This window comes from Syngnathus leptorhynchus, chromosome 17, assembly GCF_054491065.1.
Source record: "Syngnathus leptorhynchus isolate UIUO chromosome 17, UIUO_Slep, whole genome shotgun sequence".
Lineage (NCBI taxonomy): Eukaryota > Metazoa > Chordata > Actinopteri > Syngnathiformes > Syngnathidae > Syngnathus > Syngnathus leptorhynchus.
In genome coordinates, this window is record NC_141211.1 from 7,712,243 (window position 1) to 7,728,236 (window position 15,994).

The window sequence follows — 15,994 nt, forward strand, 5'->3', positions numbered from 1 at the left end:
GTTGTGTTATCGCGGGACGACGGGACGGAATGAACTTTGTCCAAGACGTGTTTTAATAACATGAGAAAATACTTGTATTCGTGTATTTGATAAATATGTATTTATATTTGGGAGCTACAAATCTAGTCGAATATTTTTATGTGCCCTATAATGTATCCAACGTTTGTCTCGGAACTTCTACTACCACTTGAGTTTACGGGGAACTGTTTTGCGGTTACAACAAAGACGCACGTTAGGCTTGTGGAAGGGCATATTTTGACGTAATCATGTTCAGATTTTTATCCCGCACATTGCATGCGGCTCAAAAATCATCAGTAAATATATCAGGGTCGCGCATTTCGTTAATAGATTGTGACACGGCTACAGTTTTAGTTTGGAGGTGAGTTGCTTTTTGCTATTGCATGAGGCCACGCACTATTTACCATTATAATTTTATAAATACTTCAAGTTTGACATATTGATCCTTCAATGCATATACATTACTACTGACTGATGAATGCAGCCTGTGACTTGTTACATTTGACATCACAACGTTTTGCTTTTCTCATAGGGTGTCCAGTGTTTGTACGGCCAAATACCTAAACACAAGCTCGGTCAAATTATGTGACAATGCACGCAATTCCAATAAAACAGATAAAGAGCCTGAGCCCACAGAAACGGCGAGTGAACAACCAACACAAAATTCCACTGAAGTCAACAAACAGGATGAGACAAATCTTGGAGACAATATTAAGAAGGGCGGCGCTAAGGGAAACGAAGCTTCGCCTGTTGCAGCCAAGAGTGGAAAGGAGAATCTTCTTGAACTTCTCGGAGCTATGAAGGTGGATGTCACCAGCAAAAAGAGGCTTAAAAATGTGAAAGTTAAGCAAGGTGTCTCCCATCCTAAGTCCACCCCATCCACTATGGAGAGCACCATTAGCATGTTTCAAAAGGCTTCAGATGAGGCTTCAGCTCAGACGTGAGTTTTCCCCCCCATCATTTTCTAAACTGTTCATTATTTCGGCTGTTCTGTTCACGGCAGTGTGTTTGAACAATTCTGTCTTTTCTTTTCTTTTAGTCACACACTGAATTCAGAACTGCTTGCAGCCGCTTCCGCTGCTGCTTCTACATTCCCTAACCCCGTTCAGGCAGAGTCTGAACTGCTCAAGCAACTGAGACAGCACGAGTCCATCACCGAGGCTCACAAGAAGGGTGACGTGAACAACTTGGGGTACATTAGTGTCAATCGTGTCATCAAATTAGAACCTAACACTCACCAACCACCACATTATTTTGCAGTTGTACACTGGTTTGATTTTAACCCAAGGATCTTTGAATTTCTTAGAGTGCTTATAGCTGACATGAAAGTGGGAAAGAAATCCAGTCGACAGAATGCTTGGCCAGCCAATCAGATTCGGTTTGATGAGGATGGGCGGGGCTACACACACGATCGAGGAATCACTGCAGAGCTGGACAGCGTTCGGAAGAAGTAAGTTGTTTGATATGGGACAAATGTTGTCTTCAGATATTGCTGAATAAAAAAAAAACATTGTTGTTTGTTTATTTTTAGGAAGAACCTGTTCACAGGTAGAAGACTTAACATCTTCTCATCCACCATTGATGAAGACAGAGTGGATGCAACATTTGGTGATTACTTAAACGCACTTGTGCACAGGGAGAACATGCAAGCCGGGTTTGAGTCAATCATGTCTTACTAGATTTTCCCGCCAATTTTCACCCTATGCTGCTTTTTTAGGTCGACCGACCCTGTGGGATACCGAATTTGCCAACCAGCTGGCTTCTTCTGTGAACCAAATGCCCCGAAATGCCTTTGAGGAGATAATTCAGTGGACCAAAGAAGGGAAACTGTGGCACTACCCAATTGACAATGAAGCAGGTGAGTTAATAACCGCTGCGAGTATGTAGAGGAAACAATGAATGACCGTGGTCGTTCCTTTTCTCAGGCCTCGAGGAGGAAGCCAGCGTTCCTTTCCATGAACATGTCTTCCTGGAGAAACACCTGGAGGAGGGCTTCCCCAGGCAAGGGCCAGTACGACATTTCATGGAGCTTGTGGTGACCGGTTTGTCCAAAAACCCTTATCTGACCGTTCAAGAGAAGAAGGAGCACATTTCCTGGTTCAGAGACTACTTTAATCAAAAACAGGATGTCCTCAAAGAGGCTGAGGTTTACCTAAATTAAATTGGGACATTTTTATGTCATTTCGACATGTCTGAAATAATAAGAAAAGGACAAGATTGTGACTGATCAAATCATGTAAAAGAGCATATATGGAATAAATTGAGTGTGCGGTATTGTCAATACATTCAATCCACAATCCTCATTTGTTTTTTGGGGGGGAAATTTCTCCTTACGAAAAAAGGTAGAATGCATATTTGAAAACAAACAATCTAAAAGTGTACCACAGAGGGAAGCCTGTCAAGTAATGTACTCTGAGCAACATTCAAATAAATCGTTTTCAGTTGTAGTGTAACATCATTAAAATAACATCATCAATGGTTGTTTGCTCATTATTTGTGGATGGGATGAATTGGTTGAACGTCAGTGTTTAAGGGGCTGTTGAGAACCGTCCGTCATTTTGATCGATGACGTTTTTCTTGGCAGGCAGTTAAATAGGTTTATGTTGGCATGGAGGGCCTCAGCTCGTTTACAGTGTTTAAATAAAGCTTCAACTGTGTGCCCTTTATGAGGAAGTGCTTTTCAAGTAAAAAACATATGAAGAATGTGGTTACATAGTGGTCACTCTCTGCTGTATTTATTAAGGTTGCTTAAGGGAGCGCTTGACATTTGAAAACACTCCTGTTTCCAAATTTCACACAAAACTAATATTGACTAAATATGGGATCATTTCTATTCAACTACTTCAACAGATATGTCTTTTCTGTAACACTTAAGGGCAGTCAGACAGTCAAACAAACAGTCTCAATCAACAACAATCCATAGATAGAAGATACAGAATTGATTAAAAGAGAAAGAAGTTCCTTTGAACTAAACAGACTACTTTTTCAGGTGCGAGGGAGCTGCGCTCATAGCTAGTGAGATAAGAAAGGAGGTTAAAGGAACTCTCTGGAGCTGGACAGAGAGCTTTGTTGAAGCAAGGGACTCCCAACTCGTAAATTATGAGGCCCTCGGTCAGGCCGACCATCTAATTATTCCAACAAACCACTTTACTGTGATTCTAACAGTAATATACATGCACTCCCCATTTTTAGGATTCATCCTAGTCTTTTTGCATCAATTATTGCATTCAATTGCATGAATATTACAATATGCTTGACGTAGTCGTTTCCTGGCAGACACAACAAAGGTAAACAGACTATGAATACTTATCAATCTCTGTCTGGAGCTGTCTCATAAGAGGAAGATAGTCACATTGTAGAGGTGTATGTTGAGCCTGGAGTAGTTGTCCTCTGGCATCCAGTGATATTAAGACCTGGGAATAACAAAAATACAATCAGACACAATTTGCAGTGATAACACTATGAAGAGAGTGCATTCCATTCCTTACCTGTCGTAATGCATCCTGCTGGATGTACAAACTCAAAGTTGCAATGGCGGCTTCTCTCACTACATTGTGGGAATCTGTGCATGCGGCTCTCAGAAGTAGTCTGGACACGCTTTCTTGCAGCAGCTCGGAGATGGCGCCTTGAACATGTAGCAGGTTTCCCAGAGCTGCGCAGGCATGGTGACGAGTGTGGGCATTCGGGTCAGAGGTCAGTGACGCCAGTGCGGCTCCTGTCATCCTGGCTTCTTCCAGCCATGGTCTCATCTCATCATCACCTGGCTTGTCTATATTCTCTCTGCTTGAACCCTTGTGTGCTTCATTGTCCTTCATTATTTGCCGCCTTCCTGCTTTCACCGCAATATAACCTAACCATTTGCCGACTGACAAGCAAGCCACCTGCCGCACATGCACATTAGAGTCCTCGAGAAGGTCTATCATGCTTTTAAAAATGATAACTTGTAAATTGGGCAATTTAGGTGACCTGAATGGATATACATTTCCCAAAACTTTGCATGTGGCGGCCTTGATTGGGTCATAAGCATGAGTGAGCGCCTGCAGTAACACGGACGATTCAATGTGAAGCTGGAGGTGACCAGAGTGAGGGAAAAAACGGCCGAGGAGGTAGAACAGGGAGAGGAGCTCTACGGCAGAGTCCCCGAGCTCACCTCGCTGAAGCAAATCAGAGAGCAAAGAGCTTGCAGTTCTGGGCGGTGTCTGCTGACCCGAAGGACTGAGCGCCGGTGCAGAGAAAAATCCACGAGCAGCTTGACCGAGGTGGAAAACAAAGCGTTGACGGTCGCGCAGCAACAAGCGGCGCAGAAGTGACAGTGGCAGCTCCACTAATGAAACAGGAAGCGTTTGAATCACCTACCAAAATATAAAACACACATCAAAATAAGCCGATAAAAAAGAATACTACAAATAATAGAGAGAAATATCCAAAATAATCAAATGTCTGATGTATTTTGCAAATGTCATCCTTCGTCGCGTCACTGGATTATGATTATTTTGTACCGAAACAAAATGAGAGTTGAGATAGAGGATCTCTCCTGTTACGAAATCCTAAATTCACATTTTGTACTAATGTTTTTTGCTGTTGTGTTAACATCAGGATGCACTCACCTGCAGAAGCCCTTTAACCACACCGCAGCTGTCATACAAGTGCAATATTCTAGAACTGGTGTGTGAATTCAAGTTCAACGCAAATGGAAGGCACAGGAAATGGCAGCTCAACTCGATGAAGCTCTCGCCACTCAAACCCTCCTCCAACGAACCTGAATCAGTATCTGCAAATATACAACTTTTGGGAGGGGGGGGGGGGGGGGTTGATTTTTAGTTTTAGTGTTGTTCTACGTAGGCAACAATGAAACATTTTGAAGACATCTGAAGAAATGATCAACACCAACCATTCAGAGCTGAGCAGCCAGCCAAGAGTGGATAACATTTTTGAGTTGCTCTCAGTAAAGAGGGAAATATACCAATATGGATCCTTGGAGAAGACCAACAATGAGACAGACATAAGAAAATGCAGACCTGAAAAAAACCCCATTGAAAATGACAAGAGTATTCTCAGAGATAAGAGATTTGCTTCATTAATTGTGTATGTTTACCATTTGCTGAACACAAGTCCATGTCTGGCTTGGTCTTTGCCAGCGCAGTGCCAATCCCTTCCCAAAGGTGATTTAACACGAGTGCATCCCAACATAAAGAGGCATCATCATGCTGTGAGGAATATTCAAAATGATTTGGGATTGTGCTCAGTGGGGGCCAAGAACCATTTAGTCATTTGTGACTATTTGCCGAAATAGCATATGAGAACGTTCACACTCTAGATTTACTGACCTCATCCACCGTGTGGAATAGCAAGGCGAGGAGGCCGTCACAGAGTCCCCGTCCTGGCGGGAGTGGAACTTGGAGCTGTTGAAGTAGAACATTTTTCTGTCCAAAAAAAAACAACTAAATCCATAGAAATAAAAACTTTCTCACATTGCGTACCTGACGTGAACCACTGACAAGTTCTTTCAGCAAGGAAAGCAGCCTTTTCACATCAGCTTGAACAACAATCTCATGCTGGCTCAACACAGATAAAATACCTGCAGCCAGAGGCTTAAGGAGGCAAGGCAATCATGTGACCAAATAATAGAGGACGATTGTCTTTTTACTCATTGAGTACTCACTGCTAAGGGATTGAGTTCCTCTTGGTTAAGGATGGTCATGAAAGGCTGGATGAACCGTTCGGGTCTACATGCACAAACATTCAATGAGTTCATGTGCAGTGGTTATAAAATCTTTTTTAAACTAGGTTTTAAACATTTTTGAACAGGGGTGTGTAGACTTTCTATATCAACCGGAAACCACAGAAGGGAAAATGGATGCCCAAACCTATTTTCTGCTCTTAAGCTGTCATCGTTTTTCTCCCAGTAGATCAGCAGCACAACAACCATTTCTCCAAGTGTTGGCAGACTCCACGGTTGCTGCCCAGTAAAGTGATGGACAAAATCTTATGACATTTTTATCAGAATAAAAACTAGTCATTTACAGAATATCTTTTTAACTCCCACCTCAGTAAGACGCGAGTTTTCCACAAAGTCGTGAACTAAGTCAATGAGAAGACTTGGCAGTCCAAGTTCACTGCCAATGTGGTTCCTCATGGCAAGGTCAGAGGTCAGAATCAGGTTCTGTAGGACCTTGAGCGGAAGGTGAATGGACCGCATGTCTTTCAGCACACCATCATCTAGCTAAACAGAGAACCAAGACTAAAATGAATGTGATGACATGAAATTAATTTCATGTTCAGTTGAAAACGGCACCAAATTACCTGCTGCTTAAATGCTAAAATTGTGGATTTCACTTTAACAATAACAATGCGGTAGTTTAATGGGTCTTGCGTTTTCCCGCTTGGATCGGATTCCTCAACAAGCTTCAACCAAAAGGCCTCACTATCAGCTGCCTGAAAGAACAAGATTCCACCCACAGGTGTTGGTTTCATGTCACTCGGGTCTTTTCAATTAGCAAAGATACAAACTGATATAAATTCATTGGCCTTACTGTAGAACTTGACATATTTGCAGTGACTTCAGGTTTGTTCTTGAGTGTCCTTTGGTATAGTCGTGGCCCGACTTCTATGGAGGGGAACTCACGTTCGTAGTCCTGACTGATTGGATCCCTGAAGAAACAGTGAGTACAGTACACAATCTAGGATACCAAAATCTTGTGTAACGTACAAACAGTTCAGGAAGACCTTTTTTGCAGGGTTCCAGTATGAGTCCTTGGTAATGCACTTGAAGAGGCTTTAAAAGATGACGGGATTGAGGCTACAGAAGTGTCAACAGGGGGCGCTACTGTCAACACAGAATTGGTCCCTTCACTTTGCAGTTCATCCATCATATTCTGTAAAAGAATACAAATAGTTTCATTGTTGGTTTTAAATGGTTTAAACAACATACTTACTTTCGCACTGTCAGATGTTTTTTTTGTGTTACTTTTGCTCCTCTGCTCTTTGACCTTTCTCAATAGTTTGCTCTCCCCAGAGTTTAGCGACGTCTTTTCTGCCATTTGTTTCAGTTTCAGTGCCAGCATATCTGGGTCAGGCGTGACTGTCAGTGGACTGAAAACACCTGTGTCTGGAATCACTGCCAACACATCACTATGTTAAGTACACGTATTAAGGACAATATACTGCATTAAAACAGCACATCACCTTGAACACCATCAGCAACAAAAGGATGATGGAGGAGCTCTGGCCATGACAGTCGCTTCTGAGGGTCTTTCGTCAACAAACCTTTCAGAAAACTCTGGAGGGTGAAAGTATATCAATACGCAATATAAATTGATATGAGGACTAAAGTTGCAGTTGTTTTGTACCATGCATGTGCTGCTCATGGTGTCTGGCCATTTGATGGGGTCTTTCACAATGAGCTGCACCAGATGGAAAATGGAATTGGTGTAGAATGGAGGCACCCCTGTGTGGAGTTCATAAAGGATGCAGCCCAGGGACCAGAGGTCAGCGGTGTGGTCATAAGGCTTCTCTGCAACTAACTCAGGGGACATATAAAGTGGTGTTCCTTTGATAGAAGTCAGCACCATGGTAGAGACACTCATTGCCCGAGCAAACCTAATAAAAACATTGGATCACATTTATTTTAGGCAGATTACATACAGTCACGTCATTGTGTTGATAAGCGTACGTACCCAAAGTCACATAATTTCACCACGCCGTTTTTATCAAAGAGGATATTTTGTGGTTTCATGTCTCGATGCAGGATACGGCGGGAGTGCAAATAATACAAAGCTGACACGAGCTGGCAGGCAATCTCACAAATCTTAAAAATGTAAGAAATTAAAAAATAAAAATATGAAATGGTGGCACTACATTCATGTTGGATGATGCTAGTACCTGACTTTCTGGTAAACTGCCATCATCTTCGATAACCTGGAACAACTGACCCTCTGCATACTCGGTCACAACAACAACCTATTAGAAGGGGTAAATTATCAGTTGAAGGAATTGAAGCAGTCTTCTATACCAGTTGCGTTAAATGCTGTTCCAGTCGCGTGCAGGAGGAATGGCAATTAAATGCTGTTCCACTAGATGGCAGAACGTTGACTGTGAATCCACCTGTTCCCATTAATAGGGCAGAATAATCAGATTCACGTTTCACACTATGTACATTTGTGAGTAACGTGAGATAAGATCATCCTTGTTTCAGCATTGATATAAGATTTTTCAATAGTTAAATACAGTACGGCTCAAAGAATGGGAACCTTGCGCTGGTAGGGTAAGAACACACCTCTGTTTCAGTTTCAAAGCTGTCATAAAATTTCACAATGTTTGGATGCTGAAGGTTACTCATTATTTCAATTTCCTTCTTTAGACTTTGCAGTTCTTTGTTTGAGCGACCCATCTTTGGCATGAACTTGAGAGCCACCACCTGGACACGGATGGAAAACAATGTTCGTTATTTTTGTGGATAAGTTTGCAAATAAAAAAATTCCAAAGCAACTTACTTGACCCGTACATTTCTTCATTCCTTTGTGAACGCGACCAAACGAGCCCTCTCCCACCAGCTCTAAAACGTGATACGAATTCATATTTTTCAGGTGGGGTTTAGCAGATGTTGATCAAATGTCAAAGTGAATAAAATTATTCAGCATATTAAAAAAACGGAATATTGTACACACGATTGGCTGAAAATGACGTATTAGCGCGGCTGCAATTTGTAAGTTTGACAGGATCATTACAACTTGGGGACGCTGAATTTGGTAAAAAAAAAATCCTCGTGTAAAAGTCCAGCTGCCGTGTTACAAAAGCGTCGATATAAAATTTCAAATACAATTGTCTTTGATATTTAACATAGGAAATTCTTTGTGAATGTTATTTCACGGTTTAATTTGAAATTAAGTTTAATTTGATATTTATTTACGTTTGAAGGTGAAAAATAAAATCAGGCGTTTTTACGGGCAGCTGTTAAAATTAGGTCCATAGCCTAGCAACAGAGCAGGCGTTCCTAGCAACAGGCTCAAACTGTAAACAAGTCTGACAGATAATAGTAATAATACATTTTATTTGTAAAGCGCTTTTCCTAAAAGAATCCTAAAGTGCTACAGAAATAAGACTAGTAATAAAAACACAAAAAAACAGAATAAAGGCATAAAAGCATAAAAACACAGAGCGATCGGAGACATCTAAGAGGAGCCGGGTAAAGCCTTTCTAAAGAGAAAACGTTTCAGCCCCTTTTTAAAATTGTCCACAGACTGGGGTTGATGAGGGCGATCTTGTAATGAATTCTTGATGTTTTTGTGCCATTTGTTCTTGGTTTTTGTCTACATTTTCATGGATCAAAAATAATAAAAATCAAATTATAAAAATGAGTTGTCTTTGTATGCCCCCGTTGGTAATACATTTAAGCTTGTTTTCAAAAATATCCCGTCAATGTCTTTAGAGTAATGCATTTGTGTAGCATAACTAGTCGCATTTCAAATGCAAGTCTTTTGAAAATCATGGAATACAAGTGTGGGTTAAATAATTAAGAGTTTGTTACGGTTACATGATATGCTAGAACGGGCCCTACTTGAACAAAAATATAAATTTAAAATGCCTCAGTCAAGGACACTTTGACATGATCACCAGGTTTGAGGATTATCACTAAAGGGCCGCAGACCACCGTTTGACAATAATTGTGTTAGTGGACTGTAGTACTTTTAATATTCACTAGATGTCGCAGATTTATCATGTATGTACAGGAATGACAACTCAGCCCGGGCATGCACATGCAGGGGAAACATCCATGCCATCCTTACTGCTTGCCATCATCAAGTCAAGTTACACTTTTGACTCAGTACGAGAGATTGAGCCAAGCCAATATAAAGAGTCATGTTTTGCACACGTCCTTACAGTGTCATTTTGTTCAAAGTAGCAAGCTTTTCCAGACAATTAACATAAAATCTATGACAACCTGGGTTTTCTCTCAATTAACTTTCAGTTGTCTGATGAGAGGAAGATAGTCACAATCACAAGGTGCATGCTGTGACGCCCGAAGAAGTTCCTTTTCGGCATTTAGGGACAGCAGAACCTTGACATAAAAGAGGACATGCATGGACCAACATGGATACATCATGAATTTTGTCTAAAAAATTCAAGAGATAAGTGGGCAACAATTAAGTAACCGGGTTGACTTGTGCTGCTCATTTCTTACCTCGAGCATTGAGTCCTGCTGTGCGTACAAAATTAACGTTGCAATGGCATTTTCTCTCACTGCCTTGTGGGAATCTGTGCAGGCGGCTCTCAGAAGTAATCTGGACACTCTCTCTTCAAGCAGCTCGGGTATGGCGCCTTGAACATGCAACAGGTTTCTCAGAGCTGCACACGCATAGAGCCGAGTGCAGGCATCAGGGTCAGAGGTCAGTGATGCAAGAGTGGCACTCGTCATTTTCGTTTTTTCAAACCACATTCTCATATCGCTATGATTCAACACATTCTCTGCAGTCCCAATGGCTGTCTCTCGGCTTGAACCCTTGTTTTCATCACTGTCCTTCTCTTTTAACCAGTTGGTAGTGTTGCCGACATTTCCATTGGGCCTTTCTGCTTTCAACTTTGCCTGCACTGCAATATGACCCAACCATTTGCCTACTGATAAGCAAGCCGCCTGTCTCACCTGCACATTAGAATCCTCGAGAAGGTCAATCATGCTTTTGAATATGTCCGGATGTAAATTGTGCATATTGGGGGACTTGAAAGGACACAACATTCCCAAAATCTTGCATGTGGCGGCCTTGATCGGTCCATAAGAGTGACCGAGCGCCTGGAGCAGTACGGATGATTCAAGGTAAAGCTGAATGTGACTCGAATCGGAGCAAAAACAAGTGATGAGGTATAACAGAGAAAGGAGTTCTACAGCAGAGTCCCCGAGCTCATCATGCTGCAGCAAATCAGAGAGTAAAGAGCTGGCGGTTCTGGTCAATGTCTGCTGACCCAACGGCGTGAGCGCCGGTGCAGAGAAAAAGCCGCGAGCAGCTTTACTGAGGCGAGAAACAGAGCGCTGACGGTCACATAGCAACAAGCGGCGTAGAAGTGACAGTGGCAGCTCCACTAATGACACAGGAAGAGTTTCAATCACCTGGCAAAATAGAAAACAGATGTCACAATCATCACACAAATTGGATGCCAATTACAAAGACGTGTCTGTGCCTCGTGATCCCTCTGTCATATTTTGTTGCATCTCTGAATCATATTTGCTGTGCCAGGAGTTCAAAAATAAGAGTGTATACCCGCAGAAGCCCTTTCGCAATGCCACAGCTATCATACAACTGCAATATCCTGGAACTGGTGTGTGAAGTCAGGTCCAAAGCAAATGGAAAGCAAAGGAAGTGGCAGCTCAACTCAATAAAGTTCTCGTATTGAAGACCCTCTTCAAGTTTCACTGGACTGCCTTCAGCAAACCAAGGAAGACTAGAAAAAACAGACTCATTGCAATGATTCTATTCGAACTTGAAATGCAAAAATAAAATAATCAACACAAACCATTCAGGGCTCAGCAGCCAGACAAGAGTGTAAATAAATGTTGACTTGCTCTTAGAATAGAGTGAAATATATGAATATGGATCATTGCAAAAGACCATCAGGGTGGCACACATGAGGAAGTAAAGTCCTGAAAAAATAAAACACAAACAGGTAAGTTGCACTGTGAATCTCTTTCAAATATTCATGTTTGTTACCATTTGTTGAACAAAAGTCCATTTCTGGCGTTGTCCAAACTAATGATGTTCCAGTCCTTTTCCAAAGACGATAAAACGTATGTGGATCCAAACATGAAAATCCACATCCATTCTGTTAAGAGTGATTCAAAACAAGCAGAGTTAAGAGCCACTGATGTTTGACAACCTCTCCAAATGTCATCTACACAAGCACATTTTGTTAGCTGACCTCAGAGAGAGTGTGCACAAGTAAATACAGAAGGCCGTCACAGAGCCCCCCGTCTGACGGATATGCAAATTGGAGCTTTTGAGGTGGCGAACACAGACAAACATGTAACAAACAAAATGTCAACTCATATCCAGAAGATTGCACATTAGCTCCAAAAAACAGATCACTTACTTGATGTGATCCAGATACGTGCTCTTTCAGCAAGAAGCCGAGCATGTCCACGTCAACATTGACAGCAACCCCGTGTCGAGCAAAGAGGGACAAAACGGAGGCCGACAGAGTCTAAAGGAGAACAAAGTCAGTCAATAGTCAATTAGCCGTTAAGTCACTCAAGTGGCCAAAAAAAACGTCTTTGATGAGAAACGAATATGACCTAAATAACATTCCGTTATTCTCAGAGGCCCAATGACGTATTCGTACAGAATCTGCATCTGATACTTACAACTAAAGGACTGAGGTTAGCTTGATGAAGAATTGTCACAAAGGGCTTGATCAAGTCTTCAGCTCTACAGGTAGTCAATGAATGAGTTTCAATAATGCGGGACTGACACCTCGACATAAACAACACCATTGTGAAGAAAAATGAATGCTTAACCTATTTTCTTCCTTCAGCCAATCATTGTTCTTGTCCCAGTAGAGCAACAGCGCAGCAATCATTTCTCCAAGTGTTTGGAGACTCCACGGCTGCTGCTCGGTTCGACAAAAGGTTCCACGATAGTATTCGGGCATTCTTATATTGGATGTTACTCACTGAATATTTCGAATGACCACCTCAATGAAGTGTGAGTTCGCGACACAGTCATGAATCAAGTCGAAGAGGAGACATGGCAATCCGAGTTCACTGTTAATGTGGTTCCTCAGGGCAAGGTCGGAGGTCAGAATCAGGTTGTGCAGGACCTTCAGCGGGTAGCCAATGTGGGACGTGTTTTTTAGGACACCATCACGCAACTTAGCAGACAAAACCAAATAAAATGAGTGCCATTATATCAATTGTGTCATTTGAAAACAACATCAAATTACCTCTTGCTTCAACACTAAAATGGCGGATCTCAGTTTGGAAATAATGGTACTGTAGTTGAACTTTTCTTGGTTTTGTTGGCTTGGATCTGACTCCTCAAGAAGCTTCTCCCAGAATTCCTCACTGTCAGCTGCCTGAAAGAATGAAAAATGCATTTTCAGTGATCTACCATAAAGTTATGAGCAGTGCTGGCGAACAACTTCATGTATTACTGTGGAACGTTTGCGTGTCCTTGTCTGTAGTCGTGGCCCGACTTCTACTGAGGGAAACTCTCGTTCATAGTCCAGACTGATGGGGCCCCTGCAGAAATCATACAACAAAAATAACCAATGTAGAGCTGAAAAAAAAAAAAAATAGACAATAGCTAATGCTAGCTCCACTAGTGTAGCAAACGCCGGCTCCGCCAGCGAGGTTTAGTTACGTGAGTGGAACCTGTCTAATTGACTTGATGTAGTCTCAATTTGGTTGGTTTGATCAAAACTTGGAGGTGCAAAAGTTGAATTAGCTGAGGCGATATCAACAGGGGCGGATGAATCCAAAAGTTGCATCACTGCCGCTCCGCAATCTCCTTCGGATACCACTCCATCCCTCTTTTCCTGTCAGACAGATCAACCTTTATATAAATGCACATTTCAATGAATCTTTTTCTGGAATGTGTTGCTTTAAAATATCTATCTGGTTCACATTTGTGCTGTCCACCACTTTCTTCATGTTGCTTTTGTTTCTTTGCTCCCGAAGCTTTCGAAATATTCTCCTCTCTCCAGTGTCTGTTGACGTCTTTTCTGCCATTTGTTTCAGTTTCCGCGCCAACATGTCTGGGTCAAGTGTGGCTGTTAGAGGACTAAAAATAGCTTCGTCTGGAATCACTGCCAACACACCGCTGTGTTAGTACCACACAAATGCCAGATTATTATAAAAAAAAAAAATTATGTTGTCACCTTTAACACCATTAGCAACAAAAGGATGATGCAGGAGGTCTGGCCATGACAGTCGCATCTGTGGGTCTTTGATTAACAAACCTTTCAGGAAACTCTGGAAGAAAAACACAATATTTCAATTTGCTCTTTGCGATGACAAAATTAATAACACTACAGATGCGTTATACTTTGCACGCGCTGCTCATATTGTCTGGCCACTGGATGGGGTCGCTCACGATGAGCTGTCCCAATTGGAAGATGGAATCGGCACGAAATGGTGGAATTCCTGTGTGAATTTCATAAAGAATGCAGCCTAGCGCCCAGAGGTCAGCCGTGTGGTCATAAGGCTTCTCCGCCACCAACTCGGGGGACATGTACAGTGGCGTTCCCATGATTGAAGTCACCACCATGGTGGAGATGCTCATTGCCCGAGCAAAGCTAGTCAAGAAATCGTGACATCATTTTAATTGTAACGTCTCATGAGAAGAGTGGAAATCAAATCATATACATACCCAAAGTCGCACAGTTTCACCACACCGTTTTTATCAAAGAGTATATTTTGTGGTTTCATGTCTCGATGGAGAATACGGCGGGAGTGCAAATAATACAGAGCTGACACTAGCTGGCAGGCAATCTCACAAACCTTGGAGAAAGCAAAATGATGATTCAGGTAATAGGGGCGTGATTATGCGTGGCATTCTATTACCTGGCTTTCTGGTAAGTTCCCATCAGCTTCAATGATCTGGAATAACTGACCCTCAGCATACTCGGTCACAACAATGACCTGTGAAAAGCAGGGAGCAGCTTTTGTCTAGTTAACATGTTTAGGTCGTGTGAGAGAAACGTACCTCGGTTTCCGTTTCAAAGCTGTCAAAAAGCTTCACAATGTTAGGATGCTGAAGGTTACTCATAATATCGATTTCCTTCTTTAAACTCTGCAGCTCTTTATTGGAACGTCCCATCTTTGGAATGAACTTCAGAGCTACTACCTGACGGGTACGCAGACAAAGAGAGGACGCTGAACCAGGGTGAATCATTTCAGTTGCTTCTACTACAATAAATCAACTTACTTGGCCTGTAAATTTTTTCATTCCTTTATGAACTCGGCCAAAGGAACCCTGCCCCACTTGCGCCAAAACATGGTAGGAATCCATTTTAGTTACGTTGCTAGACTGTGAAGTGAGACATAAGCAAGTGGAGTCAAGTGGCCTACATCACAAAGCTTTTTTATGTTTGCCATCGATATGTCGAAATGTCATTCGGCATCAAAGCCACGTTTTACTTTTAGAGAACATCACGAACAATGCAATGCTTGCCAAGATAGTTTTGGCCAATGAGACAATTATAGATAGCCGTTATGTCATTCGACCTTGTTCCACTTGAGAAATGTACAATATTTCCACTATGACACAGAACAAGTTCCTCTGGAGGGGTTCTTCAGTTGACCACTAGAGGTCGGACGACAGCTTTTGAAATAGTTCAAGAAATAACCCATGTTGGAGTTTGAGCCAGTGCTTGTTTGTTTAGAATGGGTGAATTAAATACATAGTTGGAAACATTCTTGAGGTAAATATGTCAAACATAAAACAGTCACAACATTAGGTATAGCTGCACTGGCATCAGAGCTGTGTCAATGACTGCCATTACAAAGACAACACAATAATAGTTTTAACCAACAATAGCCAATTTATAAGTCCACTCTCTGACATTTCAGTGCGTTAGCACAATGACTGTTTTTTTGTGGAGCATATTTCCAATAGTTTTCCTTCTAGTTCTTGAAAAAAATGGTAAAATTCGTTATGGAAAGCCGTTTGAGGATTTCTTCATGAACTTTTTCTAATTCAATTTACATCTTAAGCTCCACTCCTTGTCATACTCACGAGAATGGAGGACTAAAATGTTTAAAGCACTAGACTGGATCCTCTAGTCTAGTGACTCAGCCCTGTCCACGACAATAGACTAGAAGAGCACGTTGCATCCAATGAGTGTCTCCTCCAGCGGACTGCCCCCTCCAAAAGTGAGATAGAGTTTCCATCATTTCACACAAGACGAAAATGCATAAAGTGCACTGAAGGCAGCAGTGGAGCGAGCACACAGGTGCGGGCCGGGAATGGGTCAGGATCAGGAGGAATTT

At 42.0% G+C, this 15,994-nt stretch overlaps 4 protein-coding genes across 9 annotated transcripts in view; 1 reads left to right on the plus strand and 3 right to left on the minus strand.

The window, feature by feature from the left end:
* Window positions 1–6: 6 nt before the first annotated feature.
* On the plus strand, window positions 7–2,512 carry mrps31 (mitochondrial ribosomal protein S31). Its single transcript, XM_085936226.1, has 7 exons — window positions 7–379; window positions 551–958; window positions 1,058–1,210; window positions 1,325–1,468; window positions 1,550–1,626; window positions 1,736–1,876; window positions 1,944–2,512. Exons 1-7 carry the CDS (start codon window positions 267–269, stop codon window positions 2,177–2,179), a joined length of 1,272 nt encoding a protein of 423 aa, XP_085792352.1. The 5' UTR covers window positions 7–266; the 3' UTR covers window positions 2,180–2,512.
* LOC147043571 (serine/threonine-protein kinase 36-like) lies at window positions 193–8,831 on the minus strand. 4 transcript variants are annotated; one of them, XM_085936213.1, is made up of 21 exons: window positions 8,685–8,831; window positions 8,511–8,572; window positions 8,294–8,434; window positions 7,900–7,977; window positions 7,695–7,825; window positions 7,368–7,617; window positions 7,204–7,297; window positions 6,954–7,135; window positions 6,745–6,893; window positions 6,552–6,669; window positions 6,322–6,453; window positions 6,065–6,241; window positions 5,886–5,977; window positions 5,681–5,744; window positions 5,499–5,609; window positions 5,346–5,420; window positions 5,114–5,225; window positions 4,910–5,036; window positions 4,626–4,803; window positions 3,507–4,370; window positions 193–3,431 (listed from the first exon to the last, which is right to left on the minus strand). In XM_085936213.1, the coding sequence occupies exons 2-21, from the start codon at window positions 8,529–8,531 to the stop codon at window positions 3,315–3,317; spliced, it is 3,213 nt and encodes a 1,070-aa protein (XP_085792339.1). In that variant the 5' UTR covers window positions 8,532–8,572; window positions 8,685–8,831; the 3' UTR covers window positions 193–3,314. The 4 variants fall into 4 exon arrangements, with proteins under 4 accessions (XP_085792339.1, XP_085792338.1, XP_085792337.1 ...); XM_085936212.1 differs by having other exon boundaries at window positions 7,008–7,135; window positions 8,511–8,831; XM_085936211.1 differs by having other exon boundaries at window positions 8,511–8,831.
* Window positions 8,832–9,058: 227 nt separating this feature from the next.
* LOC147043572 (serine/threonine-protein kinase 36-like) lies at window positions 9,059–15,091 on the minus strand. Of its 3 annotated transcripts, XM_085936215.1 has the most exons (20): window positions 14,931–15,089; window positions 14,709–14,849; window positions 14,567–14,644; window positions 14,373–14,503; window positions 14,049–14,298; window positions 13,882–13,975; window positions 13,628–13,809; window positions 13,376–13,539; window positions 13,156–13,243; window positions 12,946–13,077; window positions 12,697–12,822; window positions 12,521–12,612; window positions 12,368–12,431; window positions 12,097–12,207; window positions 11,926–12,000; window positions 11,718–11,829; window positions 11,524–11,650; window positions 11,271–11,451; window positions 10,199–11,119; window positions 9,059–10,075 (listed from the first exon to the last, which is right to left on the minus strand). In XM_085936215.1, the coding sequence occupies exons 1-20, from the start codon at window positions 15,012–15,014 to the stop codon at window positions 9,971–9,973; spliced, it is 3,258 nt and encodes a 1,085-aa protein (XP_085792341.1). In that variant the 5' UTR covers window positions 15,015–15,089; the 3' UTR covers window positions 9,059–9,970. The 3 variants fall into 3 exon arrangements, with proteins under 3 accessions (XP_085792341.1, XP_085792342.1, XP_085792343.1); XM_085936217.1 differs by lacking the exon at window positions 9,059–10,075 and having other exon boundaries at window positions 10,976–11,119; window positions 11,383–11,451; window positions 12,697–12,873; window positions 14,931–15,091; XM_085936216.1 differs by lacking the exon at window positions 9,059–10,075 and having other exon boundaries at window positions 10,968–11,451; window positions 12,697–12,873; window positions 14,931–15,091.
* Window positions 14,936–15,994, minus strand: part of snx19a (sorting nexin 19a) — a 37,708-nt gene continuing 36,649 nt past the window's right edge. Inside the window, exon 13 of the transcript XR_015068728.1 lies at window positions 14,936–15,032. The gene's annotated coding sequence lies outside the window, so the exon portion shown is untranslated. The remainder of the gene's footprint in view (window positions 15,033–15,994) is intronic.

Bases quoted from the DNA above. Each gene is read 5' to 3' on its own strand.
- mrps31 (XM_085936226.1), top strand. From the start codon at position 267: ATGTTCAGATTTTTATCCCGCACATTGCATGCGGCTCAAAAATCATCA. The intron at 380-550 runs GTGAGTTGCTTT...CTTTTCTCATAG, and splicing joins GCTACAGTTTTAGTTTGGAG to GGTGTCCAGTGTTTGTACGG. The intron at 1,469-1,549 runs GTAAGTTGTTTG...GTTTATTTTTAG, and splicing joins CTGGACAGCGTTCGGAAGAA to GAAGAACCTGTTCACAGGTA.
- LOC147043571 (XM_085936210.1), bottom strand. From the start codon at position 8,594: ATGAATTCGTATCACGTTTTAGAGCTGGTGGGAGAGGGCTCGTTTGGT. The intron at 7,618-7,694 runs GTACGTACGCTT...TGTTTTTATTAG, and splicing joins GTGAAATTATGTGACTTTGG to GTTTGCTCGGGCAATGAGTG. The intron at 7,136-7,203 runs GTGATGTGCTGT...ATGTGTTGGCAG, and splicing joins TGTTGCTGATGGTGTTCAAG to TGATTCCAGACACAGGTGTT.
- LOC147043572 (XM_085936215.1), bottom strand. From the start codon at position 15,014: ATGGATTCCTACCATGTTTTGGCGCAAGTGGGGCAGGGTTCCTTTGGC. The intron at 12,823-12,945 runs GTAATTTGATGT...TACCCGCTGAAG, and splicing joins TTTTAGTGTTGAAGCAAGAG to GTCCTGCACAACCTGATTCT. The intron at 12,432-12,520 runs GTTAAGCATTCA...GACTACCTGTAG, and splicing joins TGGCTGAAGGAAGAAAATAG to AGCTGAAGACTTGATCAAGC.